Source organism: Sus scrofa, chromosome 7 (genome assembly GCF_000003025.6).
Source record: "Sus scrofa isolate TJ Tabasco breed Duroc chromosome 7, Sscrofa11.1, whole genome shotgun sequence".
Classification (NCBI taxonomy): Eukaryota; Metazoa; Chordata; class Mammalia; order Artiodactyla; family Suidae; genus Sus; species Sus scrofa.
This window is the reverse complement of record NC_010449.5, coordinates 38534054-38549934: the sequence shown is the minus strand read 5'-3', so window position 1 is coordinate 38549934 and position 15881 is coordinate 38534054. Positions and strand designations below refer to the sequence as shown.

General features: G+C 45.2%; 1 protein-coding gene across 1 annotated transcript in view; it reads left to right on the top strand.

Moving 5' to 3' along the window:
* XPO5 (exportin 5) overlaps nucleotides 1–15881 on the top strand; it is a 38855-nt gene that overhangs the window by 19624 nt on the left and 3350 nt on the right. Inside the window, exons 16-28 of the mRNA XM_005666037.3 lie at nucleotides 287–328; nucleotides 850–939; nucleotides 1746–1945; nucleotides 2483–2582; nucleotides 3568–3749; nucleotides 7672–7772; nucleotides 10567–10663; nucleotides 11501–11637; nucleotides 12337–12434; nucleotides 12986–13032; nucleotides 13443–13537; nucleotides 14147–14209; nucleotides 15512–15594. Of these exons, the coding sequence (XP_005666094.2) occupies nucleotides 287–328; nucleotides 850–939; nucleotides 1746–1945; nucleotides 2483–2582; nucleotides 3568–3749; nucleotides 7672–7772; nucleotides 10567–10663; nucleotides 11501–11637; nucleotides 12337–12434; nucleotides 12986–13032; nucleotides 13443–13537; nucleotides 14147–14209; nucleotides 15512–15594 (1335 nt within the window). The remainder of the gene's footprint in view (nucleotides 1–286; nucleotides 329–849; nucleotides 940–1745; nucleotides 1946–2482; nucleotides 2583–3567; nucleotides 3750–7671; nucleotides 7773–10566; nucleotides 10664–11500; nucleotides 11638–12336; nucleotides 12435–12985; nucleotides 13033–13442; nucleotides 13538–14146; nucleotides 14210–15511; nucleotides 15595–15881) is intronic.

Sequence of the window (15881 nt, the reverse complement as noted above, 5' to 3'; positions counted from 1 at the left end):
AATTAAAAAATGGAGAGATGTCACCATGGCTGAGTGTTTGGGGATAGCCTGGATTATTCTGGGATTCTGTGTAAAATCTTTATAAGATGTTTGATGGTAAAATTGCGAAATCTTGGGCCTCTTGTAAAGGCGCATCTGAAACCTTGTAATGCCAGTTGAAAGCCCTTTTGTTACCACTTTGTTTGCATTTATTTGGAGGATTTTGTTGGAAACTGTTAACTGTTAATAACTGTTAAAATACTTTATGCATTTGGTGCTGATGATGACCTTTTTTCCTTCCCTTTAGCTATTTTCATCTGTCACTTTTGAAATTGTTGAAGAAAGTAAGGTAAGACCATTAATTCAACCTACATATCTAACTTCTTAAGAACAAAGATGTGACTACCCAACACTTAGTCTAGATTTCTTTTATAACCAGAAGGGGTTAATAAAGACAGGAGATGGTCCTATGATGGGGAGTTTTGCACTAGAGATACTCTAGGGCAAACAGTAAACATGGATTCAGGGTGGCTCTAAATGTCACTTCATTATGCGCCCTACAGCTGTGAAAATTGTGTGTTTGCCTCTGAAGAAGATTTACTTGCAGCATCTGTACATTATACTAAAAATTTATTGAAGGAGTTCCTACTGTGGCACAGTGGATTAAGGACCTGACTGCAGCAGGTCGGGTCTCCTCAGAGGGGCAGGTTCATCCCTGCTTGGCACAGTGGGTTAAAGGATCCTGCATTGCCACAGCTATGGCATAGATTACAGCCGCAGCTCAGATTAAATCTCTGGCCCTGGGAACTTCCATATGTTGTGGGTACAGCCATTGGAGGAAAAAAAAGTTCATTGACAGTCTCTTCCCAGGCTCCCAGGACCCGGGCAGTGAGGAATGTGAGGCGACATGCTTGTTCCTCCATCATCAAGATGTGTCGTGACTACCCCCAGCTTGTGCTGGTAAGCCCTGGACCCCGTCAGGCAGGTCGAGTTTTGAGTCCCGTCCTCTGTAAACCCACCCCTGGTTAGACTTCCCACAAAGGAAAAACAGGAACTTTAGCTCTGCTGATAGTAAAGAAGTATTAATATAAGTACTCCGGGGTTGCTGTCTCCTTCCTCACCTACTTAGTGGAGTTAAAAATGCAAGTACATTGTCTCAAAAATGTATAGTTCTCTTCCACACTGATGACCAAGTTTTCCCGTCAGGGTACCCCTCTTTACCGTACTGTGTGATGTTTTTAGCTGCCGCTGCCAGGTGATGTGCCTTGTCCTCGAGAAGCCAGATGCAAACCCCAACCCTTTTTGAAGGGTGTCTGTAAAGACGTTTAGCACTATTCAAGATAATAGATGAACCAAAACTTTCTTTTGTGAATACACTGCATCATTTGTCTCTCTCTCCTCCCCTTCTATATGTATGTGTGTGTGCGTATTTATATAGTATAGCATAAATGTATATATAAAACAAACTGATCTTTTCCCCTGAAGATACTATAAAGTTGGTATAGGGAAAAAAAGACAAATGGTTTTCACAGTTGGAGAGAGGGAAAGTGCCGTTACCCAAATAGGAAAAACCACCACCCTCTGCCTAAATTGCCTTCTTGTTCAGGCAAAAGAAGAGTGTTATAACCAGATTACTAAGTGATAGTCTCACAGACCTGACTTTCCTGAGAATGTTTTCATCCTTATTTATCCTTCCTTGATCACCCACCACTCCCTGAAAACCAGACCTTCACCACCTCTGGGGTTTTTTTTCCTTTGTGAAACAGCCCAATTTTGACATGCTGTATGACCACGTGAAGCAGCTCCTCTCCAATGAGCTGCTCCTGACGCAAATGGAGAAGTGTGCCCTCATGGAAGCCCTGGTTCTCATCAGCAACCAGTTCAAGAACTATGAGCGTCAGAAGTTGTTCATAGAGGAGCTGATGGCACCCGTGGCCAGCATCTGGCTTTCTGAAGAGATGCACAGGTAGAGGATCCTTTGCCCTTGGCCTTCACTGCGCTTGAGTGAAGAGCTCACCCAGGGTAGGGATGTAAGGAAGTCAAGGTGTCCACAATGCTGAAAGCAGTCTTGGAAGCGAATTGCTGGAAATATCCCCTTGCTCTAAAGAGGTGTAGCAACATGGAAGAAATGAGTAGAAATGGGTAGTGTGGCGGCCACAGAGCAAGATCTGGTGTGGTTTCTGGTTGTAGCCCCAGCACAGGTAAAGAAGTAAGAATAGCCAGTGGGGCCATGCACAGCGGGAGCTGCCAGACACCCATCTATACCCACGTAGCTAGCATTACCAAGTTTGTATCCTTTTTGATTCTTAAAGTGTTGCTAATAATATTTATAAGTGGGGAGAGAAGTTTAGTAAACCTTCACATGAGAGCCGACAGTATGATTCAGCTCCTCATAACAGCTGTTCTTTGGGGGTCAAATAATCACAGCTTATTAGTTCTTGAGGGTGAAATGATCCTTGCTTAAAATCACAGTGAACTTTGTCTTTCTCCTACCAACCTTTAGAGCACTGTCCGATGCTGATGCTTTCCTTGCCTTTGTGGGTGCAGATCAGAAAAGCTATGACCTGGTCCAGGAGGATCCCTGTGGCTTAAACCGAGCACGGGTGAGTGAGCCTCTCCTAGGAATTGGCCATGAGTAAGAGGAAGGGGTTGCCATTTGTCCAGTTTCTTGTAGATTTATGTCTTTTCTATATGAGTGAGAAGTCTGGGAGTCTCCACTTCCCTTAGCGTCTCCTTTCTTTTCTTCTTTAGTTTAGAATTCTTGAGTTAGTTCTCATAGCAGAGCAGGTGGTCTTTTCTGTGAAAATCATTATCTTGGCTTTAAGGCTCTCTAAATAGCTCAGAGGAATGGAGGTGTAATGAGGAAGTAGTTCAGAACTCAGTCAGCAGGATGAGTTCTCCTTGCTTTTGTTCTCTGGCACCTAAAGTCCTAAATGATGGCCTAGTTGCAAACCTGAGATTTTTCAGTTCTTTGCTGTTCAAATAAGCATTGTTCCTGGCTCCGTCATGGCAAAAGTCTAATTAATTAACCTGGCAGGTAGTCATCAGTTGAAAGTGCTGTGATTGAAGATTAGGGCAAAATCTGTGAAGGCCTAAGCTGTAGGGTGCAAGGCCAACTCAAAAAACAATGAACTGTTGGCAAGGTAAACACTGTTTTGAAGCATGTCCAAGCCACCTTCTAATTGGGGTCCTGTAAGAAGGTCACTGTAGCCTCTGGAAGGATATCCTCATGAAAGGGAAGCTTCTAGAGCCTACCACTGACCCTGAAAATGGCAATGAAAGGATCCCTCTTGGACTTGACCTTAAACAGGAGGGGTAGGGGAGTTCCAGGGTAGCACAATGGGTTAAGGATCTGGCATTGTCACTGCTGTGGTGCAGGTTCAGTCCCTGGTCCAGGAACTTCTGTATGTGAGGGCGCAGCCAAAAATAATAGAGGACAGAAGGAGTAGAGATGGGGAAGGGGGGGGGAGTCTTTTCCTTCTCTCCAGCCTCTGTATCACGTACACCGTAATTTTGCGAATATCTAGTGGAACTTTGGTCTTTTCTTCCCCTTTTATGTTCACCTTTTATTTTTACGTTTTTCTATAGATGAGCTTTTGTGTGTATAGCATTTTGGGTGTTGTGAAACGAACTTCCTGGCCCCCTGATCTAGAAGAGGCCAAAGCTGGGGGATTTGTGGTTGGTTATACCCCCACTGGAAATCCAATCTTCCGTAACCCCTGCACAGAACAGGTTTTGAAACTTCTGGACAATTTGCTTGCCCTTATAAGGTGAGTCAAAATAACAGTTTTTCTCTGTTATATTTGGAAAATGAGGGATTAGGTCTGTCTAGAGGGGCTCTCTCTTTGTAAAAATAACATTAGCGCTCACTTGTGTAAGTCTTGCATTCCAAGCGAACACACAGGGGCTAATCTCAAAATGGCCTTCTGCATTTTGAGCCTCCTCTGTGTTCTTTTAATTTTTTATACCTCAGTCCTTCTTTTTACTTTAAGGTTTATTTGGTCTAAAGTTTTGCTACTAAAAGAATTTGTTCACTGGGAACAAAACATTGCTTTCTGTGGTGGTGATTCTCTGGGTCACATATTCAAATGAGCTAAGCCGAATTTATCAGTAGTGACTGATCTCAAGGGGACCAAACATCCAGCAGCAGAACATGCCAAAGGAAGGCAAGGTGCGTGCTCCACCTCAGTGTCCTTCGTCTTTACTTCTCAAAGCGGATTCCTTAGACCAGCATCACCAGTAAACACCTGCAAGCTTGTTTAAAATGCAGAATCAGGGGACGTCCCATATGGCACAGTGGGTTAAGGATCCGGTGTTGCCACAGCTGTGGTGCAGGATGCAACTGTGGCATGGGTTTGATCCTGGCCCAGGAACCTCCACATGCCAGAGTTGCAGCCAAAAAAAAAAAAAACATGCAGACTTAGGGCTTCACCCCAGACGTATTAAATCAGAATCAGCATCTTAACAGGATCCCCAGGTTGTGTGTGTACATTAAAGGTTGAGGATTGCTGTTATAAATCACGTGAGCTAATACGTTCAAGTGGAAGTAGGCCAGGTATAGACTTGTTGGTTGTTTGATGTATATTTGATGATTCAGGGATGAATGCTGTCTACAGTGAAATAGAGCCTTTGAGGGAATTAGTTCTCACCTGCCAGAGCAAAATTTGATTGCTTTTTATGTCTCATAGTGTATCTGAATTAGAGGTTAGGGCTCTGTCCCACTGCTTTTTGGCCTTTTTCCCCAGGGTGTAAGAGCAGGGTCTCAACTGGGCAAACCATTACTCATGTCTCAAGGATGCTCTCCTGGCACTGGACACCTTGGACTATAAGCTTAAGCATCCAAGGTTTTGTAATTCTCTTGTGGTGCAGTGGGTTAAGGACCCAGCATTGTCACTGCAGCAGCTTGGGTCATTGCTATGGCATGGGTTCAGTCCCTGGCCTGGGAACTTCCACATGCCACAGATGCAGCCAAAGAAAAATCAATCCAAGGTTTTAAGTTAATGTTGACCAGATTGAAGGGCTGGAGGTCTCTTGAGTGAGTTGTCATTGTGAACATGTCTTTGAGAATAGACAGTATCTTGTCCTGACTTGAAAAGGAGGAAAGAGATTAACAATAAAGAAGTATGGCCTGCATGTTGACAGGGTAGTGAAATATTTAGTCAAGGAAAGGTTTGTTTTTATATTGATGCCTTTAAAATCAAAAGGATCTCTGTAGCTTAGGGAAATGTGGAATTGATGAAGTCAGATGGCAACAGACTCACTCACTGACGTTTTAGACCTGTGGCCAGAGTTAGCCCTGATCAGGCAAGGAGGCAGGTGGTTGTCATCTTGATATTTTTGGAAGAGTTTAGTGCTTTTGGAAAACCCCAAAGCCAACCAAAAGGTATTTTGAAAAATGTTGAGTATAATAATGTAGCAGTTAGATTCCTTGATAGTGTACAGCTATAGCTGTTAGAGTTTTGTCTCTCTTTTTTTGTGTGTGGTAAATTTTATCTTGACGTATATAACATAAGGGTGCAGAGATACATGAGAAAAGGACATGAATTGTGAGTGTGGGTAGATGAATTTTGACAATTCCATGTAGTCAACATCCAGATCAAGACACAGCCTTACCCATCACCCCTTTTTAGTCCTTACCTGCCCCTCGAGGGTAACCACTATTCTGACTTTTAACCTTTGTTTTTCTTTTTTTTCTGAGCTTTGATAAGTGGGAGTCAGAAGCATGCACTTTTTTGTGTCTTGGCTTCTCTTGCTCAACGTTAAGTTTATGAGGTCATCCATGTTATTGCATGTAGTTGTGGCTTGTTAATTCTCATTGCTGGTGTGGTATTCTATTGCGGGAATATGCTGTAACTCATTTATTCATTTAGTGTTGTCTTTCATTGTCTGATACATTTCACTTAGTATAATGTTCTCAAGGTCCATCATGTTGTCATAAATGGCAAGATTTTCTCCTCTATTATGGCTGAATAACATACACCTGTGTGTATGGCAGTTATACTCTTGGTGATACTAAGAGTATTTCAGATAGGTACAGATCATACAAAACAACACTTTTATTACCCTATTGTTTTTTTCTTTGCCAAGCAATAACATCACTAGGGCTTGTAGGGCTCCCTGCTTATGAGTGAACACCTGACCTGGAGTCATAGATATTAGACAGTGAGTACTGAGTCCTGTCTCCACTGCTTGTGAGTTAGAAGTGCAGCCATCATGGTGCCACCTTCTTGGGGAGGAGGAGGAGAGGAGATAATAAAGAATTAAAGATTTTGTTGTAGTCCCAGGGATATTTGACTTTTATAATGCCCGAATCCTTCTGTTTTTTAAGTATATCTTGGGATCACAATCACATTTCACTAAAGAATAAAAAACAGGAGTTCCCGTTGTGGTTCAGTGGTTAACGACTCCGACTAGGAACCGTGAGATTTCGGGTTCAATCTTAAGGATCCGGTGTTGCTGTGAGCTGTGGTGTGGGTCACAGACACGGCTTGGATCCTCTATTGCTGCGTCTCTGGCATAGGCCGGTGGCTACAGCTCCAATTTGACCCCTAGCCTGGAAACCTCCATATGCCACAGGTGTGGCCCTAGAAAAGGCATAAAGACCAAAAAATAAAAATAAAGAATAAAAAACAGCTTTTCTGTTCCTGTCAGTTTTGACTGAATTTCCTTTCAAGACGGCCTGATTTTATCAGAGATCATTTCATAGTATTAGACATCTTCCCAAATGACCAAGAAAAACTCAATTCAGAAACTAAAAAGATGGCAAGTTACAGTTTTTGAAAATATATGGCTCCACCTACCAACCCTGGGACTCCCCACAGCAGAAAGTAGAAGCTGGAGTTAGGACAGCTTCACAGAATATAAGCAGCTGAACCCAACAGTATGTTAAAAAGATACACTCTGACCAAGTGTTTTATCCCAGGCGTTTGAGTGGTTCAGTATATAAAAGTAAATCAGAAAAAGCATTTGACAAAATCCAACATCTTTTCATGATAAAAACATGCAGCAAACTAGGACGAGATGAGAACTTTCTCAACATGAAAAATAATTTTTATGAAAAATCCAGTTTACATCATACACAGTGGTGAACGATGCAAGTCCCAGACACAGCAGTTAGGCATGGCAAAAGAAATAAAGGTAGCCAAAGTGGGAAAGAAGTAAAGCTATTCACAAATGACATAGAAAATCTGTCCCCCCCCCAGAAAAAAACTACTGTGGCTAATAAATTTAACAAAGCTATAGGATACTAAACAACAACATTCAGAAAAGTCAGTTGTGTTTTTTACACCAACAATGAATGATCTCAAAAGGAAATTAAGAAAAGGATTCCATTTGCAATAGTATTCAAAGAATAAAGTACCCACAGATAAATTTAACCAACAATATGAAAAACTGGGAGTGCCCAGGCGTTTTCTCGGGTTTGAAAGAATTTCGCTTTCCAGCTTTAGACTGTGATGTGGTCAAGCTCGCTCTTAGAATTAGGTTCTTGTGGTCGATTGCTGTTAGGAGCTGTATACTTTACAAATAAACTTAATAGCTTCAAGTCTATACCTTTTTGAGGGACTTTTAAGAAGTCCCCTGCCAAGAATAGTGTCATCAGGGGGATGTCTGTGTGGACGTGTAATATCACTGCTCCTGCAGCGGATGGGGACAAGTTGACATAGCATTCTTGTTTTTTTTTTTTTTTTTCAGAACTCACAATTCTTTATATGCACCAGAAATGCTAGCCAAACTAGGAGAACCTTTCAGCAAGGCTCTGGATATGATTGATGCGGAAAAATCTACTATTTTAGGTAAGAAATCTAGACCTTTTTTTTTTCTTGAAGTTCACCTTTAAAGCCTTGTGTCACCTTCTCCTCCCCTGGCTCTGCCTTGACTACCTGTTTGTCTGGAAATGCATATGATGGAGTTCCTGAAGCTCTCGGGGAGCAAGTGCGTTTTCTTCCTTAGCCTTCAGAGAAGGGCTTCAGAAGTGCATGCACATACCCCCAACTTTAACCCCTCCTTAATCTCTTTAGCACCCAGCTGGTGGTGTGTGTTAGAGCCTTTAGATTATAATATTTTATTTTTATTTTTTGGTCTTTTTGTCTTTTTAGGGCCGCACCCGTGGCATGGAGGCTCCCAGGCCAGGGGTCTAATCGGAGCTACAGCTGCTGGCCTACGCCATAGCCACAGCAACGCCAGATCCAGGCCATGTCTGCAACCTATACCACAGCTCATGGCAGTGCTGGATCCTTGACCCTGCTGAGCAAGACCAGAGATTGAACCTGTAACCTCATGTTTCCTAGTCAGATTCGTTTCCACTGCACCACAACGGGAACTCCAAAGCCTTTAGATTATTAAAAAAAAAAAAAAAAAACGTTGTTCTTTTTTTTTTGACCTGAGGATATTGGCATACTTTCCTGCTTTTTGTACTTGGTGGGGAGTGGGGGCAGGTGTTAAAACAATTAAGCTTGAATAGCTTTAATTAGTAAAATATTATGTATGGTATTAATTTTTTTTTAAGGAATAGTGTCTTAGTCAAGTTTCCCAATTTTAACCTTGATCAGAATGTTGCTTTATGAAGTTCCCATTGTTGGTGCAGCAGAAGCAAATCTGACTAGGAACCATGAGGTTACAGGTTCAATCCTTGACCTCGCTCAGCAGGTCATGAGCTGTGATGTAGGTCGCAGACATGGCCCGGATCTAGTGTTGCTGAGGCTGTGGTGTAGGCCAGCGGCTGTAGCTCCGATTCAACCCCTAGCCTGGGAACCCCCATATGCCATGGGTGCAGCCCTAAAAAGCAAAAAAAAGGAATGTTGCTTTAACTCATTTTTCTCATTAGCAAATAACTACACAATCATAATTGTGATGTGTGCTATGCAGGAGAGTGACTGTGAGAGTGTTCACTGGGAGACCTGAGCCAATCCTGGAGAGGAGTCAGACGATTGCCTCCCAGTGGAAACTTGAAGGATGAGCAAGGGCCAACCAGGTTGGGGCAGACAGAATGGCAGGTCCATAATCCTGTGGCAGGCAGAATAGAGAGGTGACTCGTGCAGCTGGAACACAAGAGAACAGGGCAGTTGGTTATAAGTTAGAGCTGGAAACGCCCAGAGTTGTCTAAATCTTGTGCTCATCTCTGAAGCTTCATGCTGGCTCACCATCACAGCCCCCACAGTGTTTCTTTGCACCAGCTACAACCTTGGCCTGGGCCTGGCCATGATGAAGCAATCAAGTGAGCATGTTCCCTTACCTGTGATGTTAATGAGAGGAAGAGTGTTTGTCTTTACAGAGCTCATGCCTGTCTATCTTGGCCTAAATGGTCCTGGGCCATTTCTTTTCTTTTTTTTTTTTAGGGCCGCACCTGCAGCATATGGAGGTTCCCAGCCTAGGGGTCTAATTGGAGCTGTAGCTGCCGACCTACACCACAGTCAAAGCAACACCAGATTTGAGCCGTGTCTATGACCTGCATTGCAGCTCATGGCAATGCTGGATCCTTAACCCACTGAGCGAGGCCACGGATTGAACCTGCAACCTCATGGTTCTTAATCAGATTCATTTTTACTGTGCCACGACAGGAATTCCTCTTGTGGTTAATTTAAAAAATTGGTGTAGGGAGTTCCCTGGTGGCTCAGCAGATTAAGGATCTGGTATTGTCACTGCTGCGGCACAGGTGCCCCCTGGCCTGGGAATTTCAACATGCTTCAGGCACAGCCAAAAGAAAAAAAAAAAAGTAGGTGTTGCTTCATCACCCACCCCCTTCCTCTTGCTATTGAAATGTAGGACCAACTGCAACATGCTAGAATGAACGAACAGTTCCCTCTGGCAGTGTGCAACCATGAGCAAGACTTGAAACAATCGCCTCTGATGAAAAGTGTAGATTTTTTTTTTTTTTTTTTTTTTTTTTTTTTGCTATTTCTTGGGCCGCTTCCGCGGCATATGGAGATTCCCAGGTTAGGGGTCTAATCGGAGCCGTAGCCACCAGCCTATGCCAGAGCCACAGCAACGCAGGATCTGAGCCGCGTCTGCAACCTACACCACAGCTCACGGCAATGCCGGATCGTTAACCCACTGAGCAAGGGCAGGGACCGAACCCGCAACCTCATGGTTCTTAGTCGGATTCCTTAACCACTGCACCACGACGGGAACTCCAGAAGTGTAGATTTTTTTAAGGCAATTTTTAGACTGAGATAAGTGGGTTTCATTTTGATCTGCTATACATTTTGTGCTTTTGTATAAAATTTGCTTGAAAGAGGTTCTCTGACTTAAAAAGGAAGGAGGACATATCCAGTGCATTATGGAGAGATCATTTTGGGCTATCACTGTGTGTTTTGGTACATGTTCCACCTGAAGAAACCCAGGCAAAAGTTGGAGTACTCAGATCTAGTCTGAAGTCCTAGACACTTAAATAGCTTTCACCTTTTCCTGGGAAGACAGTGTAGTAGTCACTTTTAGGGGACCTGTGGGCACCTCAGCGGGTAGAAGACTTGCTCAGCTCCTTTGTGTTTATAGCACTCCACCCCCACCCCCAACCACCTCTGCCTGCTGGAGGGTGTTGGCTGGTTGAGGCAGTGAGGTAGCAGGTTCCTGAGCCATCTCTGTCTGTAGGATTACCTCAACCTCTCCTGGACCTGAATGACTCTCCTGTCTACAAAACGATCTTGGAAAAAATGCAGCGTTTCTTCTGCACCCTCTATGAAAACTGGTAAGGAACCAATGCTGCCTTTCCATATTCTCCTCCTAGACATGCGCTGTATAGGAGTGACCTTGAGTTGGACTTCTGATGTGGAATTCTAGTGTGCAGGTAATATGAGGAAAGAATTGGACAGGAAGCTAATGATTCCAGTATTAAAATGAACAGGCTGCTTTGCTGCAATTTTTATTGTCACATGTGCCTCAGTCCTAGCCATGACTTGATATTTTCATGTCCACCTTGTCTGTTTCCAGTGTGTAAAATGATGCAACCATAGTAGACCATACAGTGATGGAGATGCATTTTCTCAGACTTCTCACTGCTCATAGCCTACTTTTCATGGGACATGGGGAGGTGGCTGGCCAGACTTTGTCTGTGGTCCTGGTTGTGGGATGGGGAGGTACCTGGCCCTTCTGTGTATACCAACATCCCCAGGGCCTTGGCCTCACTAACCCAGTGCCCGGGTCAGCCAACTAACAAGAAATTCTCCATTGTAAATCCATATTATTTAGGAAGTAATGAAAGGCTACTGTTGGTCTTGGATACCAACATCTTTGTTTTGAAATGATGCTAAATCTACTGTTAAGTTTCCTTAAGGGGTTCCCTTGTGGTGCATCGAGTTAAGGATCCCACACTGTCACTACAGTGGCTGGGGTTGCTGCTGTGGCGCAGGTTCAATCCCTGGCCCCAGGAACTTCCATATGCCACCGACGTGGCCAAAAAAGAAAGAAGTAAATACAGTTGCTTTTCTAGCTGAGAAGTCTTCTTGTAGACTAGACATTCCTAGGGCAGTCAGGACTAATAATGACAGAGAGTGGACTTGACAATGCCTGTGATTTTCCCGTACAGTTTCCACATCCTAGGGAAGGCAGGCCCTTCCATGCAGCAGGACTTCTACACCGTGGAGCAGCTGTCCACCCAGCTCCTCAGCTCTGCCTTTGTCAACTTGGACAATCTTCCTGACTACCGACTCAGACCCTTGCTTCATATCCTTTTAAAAATCCCTAGATAACGTTACCAAAGGGCCAGATGATTCCAGACAGGAATAGTTCACAGGCAGCAAGAGAGCCGAGCTGTGTGGAATAGATGGAATCATTTTCTTAGTATATAGTAACCACATCAAAAGGACCGGAAGGTTGAGATAAATAGCAGGGAAAACCTGAAAGCCCAGGGGTTCTTGAAAGCTCTTTCCTCTTACGAGTAGACATCTTTACTAACCCATTACCTGGAAAGATGAAAGCTGAAGCTTTTATCCTTTTTTGTTGTTCTGTCAAGTTCTTCCTTTTGAAGAAGCGCTCTTGTACTGCTTTCTCATCAGACTTTTGTTTGTTTTGGGGACTATTCTTCTTCCCTGAGGTTACGAGGAGCATAGTGAAGGAGTTCATTGCAAGGGTGTGTCTCTTACTTTCCCCTACTTTCAGGCAACCCATAAAGGTGCAGGTGGTAGAAAGGCCAGTTCAACTAAAAATATAATGGAATTGAGTATCTGCACAGCTTAGGATTTGGGGGAAGTTGGAAGGTTTTTACCTGTTAGCACAGGATGTTCTTGGCACCGTGCAAGTCTTTTGGGGGTTGGCTCCACCCAAGGGCTCAACCTGCTGCCTCAGGTCTCCAGGCCCGCCCGCCCCGGGGAGCGGAGGGGGGTGTGCACTCATGTGCTAAAGCTTCTTAACCTGCTGTGGCATGGGTCTTCGTGAAGCCTCTGGTGCTCGCCTGTACCCCCGAGTACTATGAAAGCCTGGTGTCGCCCATCGTTGGGCCTCTTTTCACCTACCTCCACATGGTAAGCAGTCGGTCAGGAAAGGGGAGCAAAGAGGCCTCTTGGAGCGGGTGGCCCCTCATGAGTCCCACAGATCAAGGGTTCCTGAAAGGATAGCTGTGCAGCTATCCATCCTTGCTGCCCTGGAGGGAGAAGCCCCCCCAAAACCAAACTGGTTCAGTTGCCCCCCAAAGCACCTGCAGATTCTGCTCCTAACCACCTGCTAACAGAGGAGAGATGATCAGGAAAGTGCTTGTCCTGGGTCTGTTTCCCTGACTTTGGGTTAAGCAGGGTGACCACTTGGGCAGAGAATAGGTACGTCCAGAAAGATCTCGGAATTATAAAATTCTTGATCCTTTCCAAGCAAAGAAGTGTTTGATACGCTGCTCTTGTCAGGGGTGTGACAGAGGTTACAGAAACCGTATCTGGTTTTTTAACCTCATGGGGTCTCCTAAGGCTCAGTGGTTGTTCCCTAGACTCAGCCTCAGCTAATTCTAATGATGAAGTGGCCCTTAGATATTATCCTTTCCGGCCTTCTCCCCAGTCTAGCACTTACATCATCTTTGTTTTCGCAGAGGCTTTCCCAAAAATGGCAAATCATCAACCAGAGGAGCATGCTGTGGTAAGCAAATGTCTCTTCTCCTTGGTGGATGAGCTAGCCGCCAGGTTTGGGGTGGGGGAGGAAGGATTTTTCTATCCCAGAGCTAGAAGAGAAGTGGGTTTTAGTCATTCTCAGCCTGTAGATGGCTTGTCTGTGACCTTTAGGCAGACTCAACCCAAGCCTAAGGGACAGGGGGTCCTTTAGCTGCTTCCCGTGAATGCTTAGGCAGTCTTAGCCACTTAGGATTCTGATCCATTCCCCTCAAGCCAGCTGGATACAGCCATAAGTAATAATGCCCCTCAGTGGCCCCCTGCTCCCCATTCCTAACATTTGAGTGGAATGAGGACCAGAAGGAAGTGGGCACACCAGGTCTAGCTCGGGTCACTGCTGCTTTTGCACTCTTCTGGAACTGGGCCCCTGGTTTTCTACAGTGAAGATGAGACGACAGATGAAAACCCAGAGTCTCAAGAGATGCTGGAGGAACAACTGGTGAGGATGTTAACCCGAGAAGTCGTGGACCTGATCAGTAAGTGGCGTGTGGGAACCAGGGGTAGAAGACAAGATTTTTCTGGAAAAAGAGCTAGTCACTTACCTAACATGTTTGCAGGAACACTGCGTAGTTGATAAATAATTAACTGGATAGAAACTAGGTAATCCTAAGTTGACCTAAAGACACTTTATGAATTGTGAACTGAATTATAATTGTTCATACTAAGGCCAAAATATGAGGAAATGGTCTAGCCTGGCAGGAGGAATTTGAATTAATGGTACGAAAAACTTCCCAGCCTTGTTAGAATGAGGGAAATTTTTTAGTTCTTAGACACGAAGGTGGTTATATTTTTCATTTTTGGGTCAGTTCATTTGTTTGAGATCCGAAGTAGACCAAGTACGTATCAGGCATCTTTTCCTGTTCATTTACTCTCAGATACTTTGGTAATTTCCCTCCAGTTAATTGAACTTGTAGAGGGACCAGAACACAGTCTGGTCAAATGCTTTGATACTATTGGTGAAGCCGACCTTGTGCCTCATCAGTAGCCCAACTCCTCAGCTGCCCCGGGCCTGTGTGGGCTCCACTGGCCTGAGCTGGCTGTCAGCTGGTGGTGGGAAGCCCAGTAACCCTGCTTTCTTGCTTTAGCCGTGTGCTGTGTCTCAAAGAAGGGTGCTGACCACACTGCTACTCCCGCTGCGGATGGAGAGGGTAAGTGAATCCGTTGTGGCCCTTGGGGGTCAGCCGTTAACCCCTAAATATTGTTACTTCTGTTATCAGGTCAGTTCCTAGAGAAACTGTGTGCCTGGCGGTCTGGGGAGGGGACGTCATACATCTATCTGGCTGTTATCAGGGCTGGCCCCTTGCTCTATTCACAGTCCCAGCCCAAAGCCTCTGCACTTGGGGTTGCCGTGGTCCAGCATGATTGTTCTCCCAACTCTTGCTGGCCTGTCCCCTTCAGGTCTCTGTTCAGTTGTCACCTCTGAGAGGTCTTCCATGACCAGCTATCAAAAATAGCAATGCGGAGTTCCCGTCGTGGCGCAGTGGTTAACGAATCCGACTAGGAACCATGAGGTTGCGGGTTCGGTCCCTGCCCTTGCTCAGTGGGTTAACGATCCGGCGTTGCCGTGAGCTGTGGTGTAGGTTGCAGACGCGGCTCGGATCCTGCGTTGCTGTGGCTCTGGCGTAGGCCGGTGGCTACGGCTCCGATTCGACTTATAGCCTGGGAACCTCCATATGCCTCGGAAGCGGCCCAAAGAAATAGCAAAAAGACAAAAAGACAAAAAAAAAAAAAAAAAAAATAGCAATGCCAGCCTCTAGATTCTTCCTTGGCTCTGTCTTAAGTCCAGCACTTAGCACTACCTGACATTGGGTTTTATTTATGTATTCACTTATTACTTGTCTCCCTCACTTGAATTAACTCCCATCTGGGGAGGGACTGTGATATCCCCAGGAATGCAATTAATGTCTACAGCAGTGGGTCCTCAAATATTTGTTCAGTGACAGAAGATCCTCAGCATTGCAGCTTTTTTTTTTTTTTTAGGGCCACATTCGTGGCATATGGAGGTTCCCAGGCTAGGGGTCAAATTGAAGCTATAGTTGCTGGCCTACACCACAGCCGCAGCACCGCGGGATCTGAGCTGCATCTGCGACCTACACCACAACTCACAGCAATGTCGGATCCGTAGCGCACTGAGTGAGGCCAGGGATCAAACCCGTGTCTTTATGGCTATTAGTTGGGTTTGTTAACCGCTGAGCCAAAACGGGAGTTCCGTATTTGCAGATTTTTACACTGTCCAGAAAAATCCCTTGTTTTGCAGATGTACCACTAGCTGTATCTCTGATCTGCCACGGGCAGGGCCTTCTCCACCCTCTCAGGAGGTTGGGGGCTGCCCAGTGCCACTTTACCACCAGTCAGCCCACAAAACTCTGCTTTCCTTTACTTAGTGGGCTTCCCTCAAAACAGGACAGCTCTGAAAGGACTTAGCTTAACATTCTGCTCTCTCCGTACAGATGAAGAGATGATGGCCACAGAGGTAGCCACTCCGGCCACGGCAGAGCTCACAGACCTGGGAAAGTGTCTGACGAAGCACGAGGTGGGTGGAGGGGCAGGGGAGTTTCTCGTTGCCCAGCCGGGGAACCCGCTTCCTCTTTCCTCACTTCTGATGCCATCAGGAGCTTTTGGGTTAATAATCCTTTATAGGAATTAAAGTGTCTGGTGCCTAAAGCTCCCAGAAGCCAGCAGGGAAAGGCATAGGACCGTGGCGTTCCCATGCCGGGTGGGCGGAGGCTCTCAGAGACACCCGGGCATGCTGAGGACAGTCCCTGGTGTTCACCCTCCTGCAGGCCTGTGCTCCATCTCCTTCCTGCACACAGGTTTTCT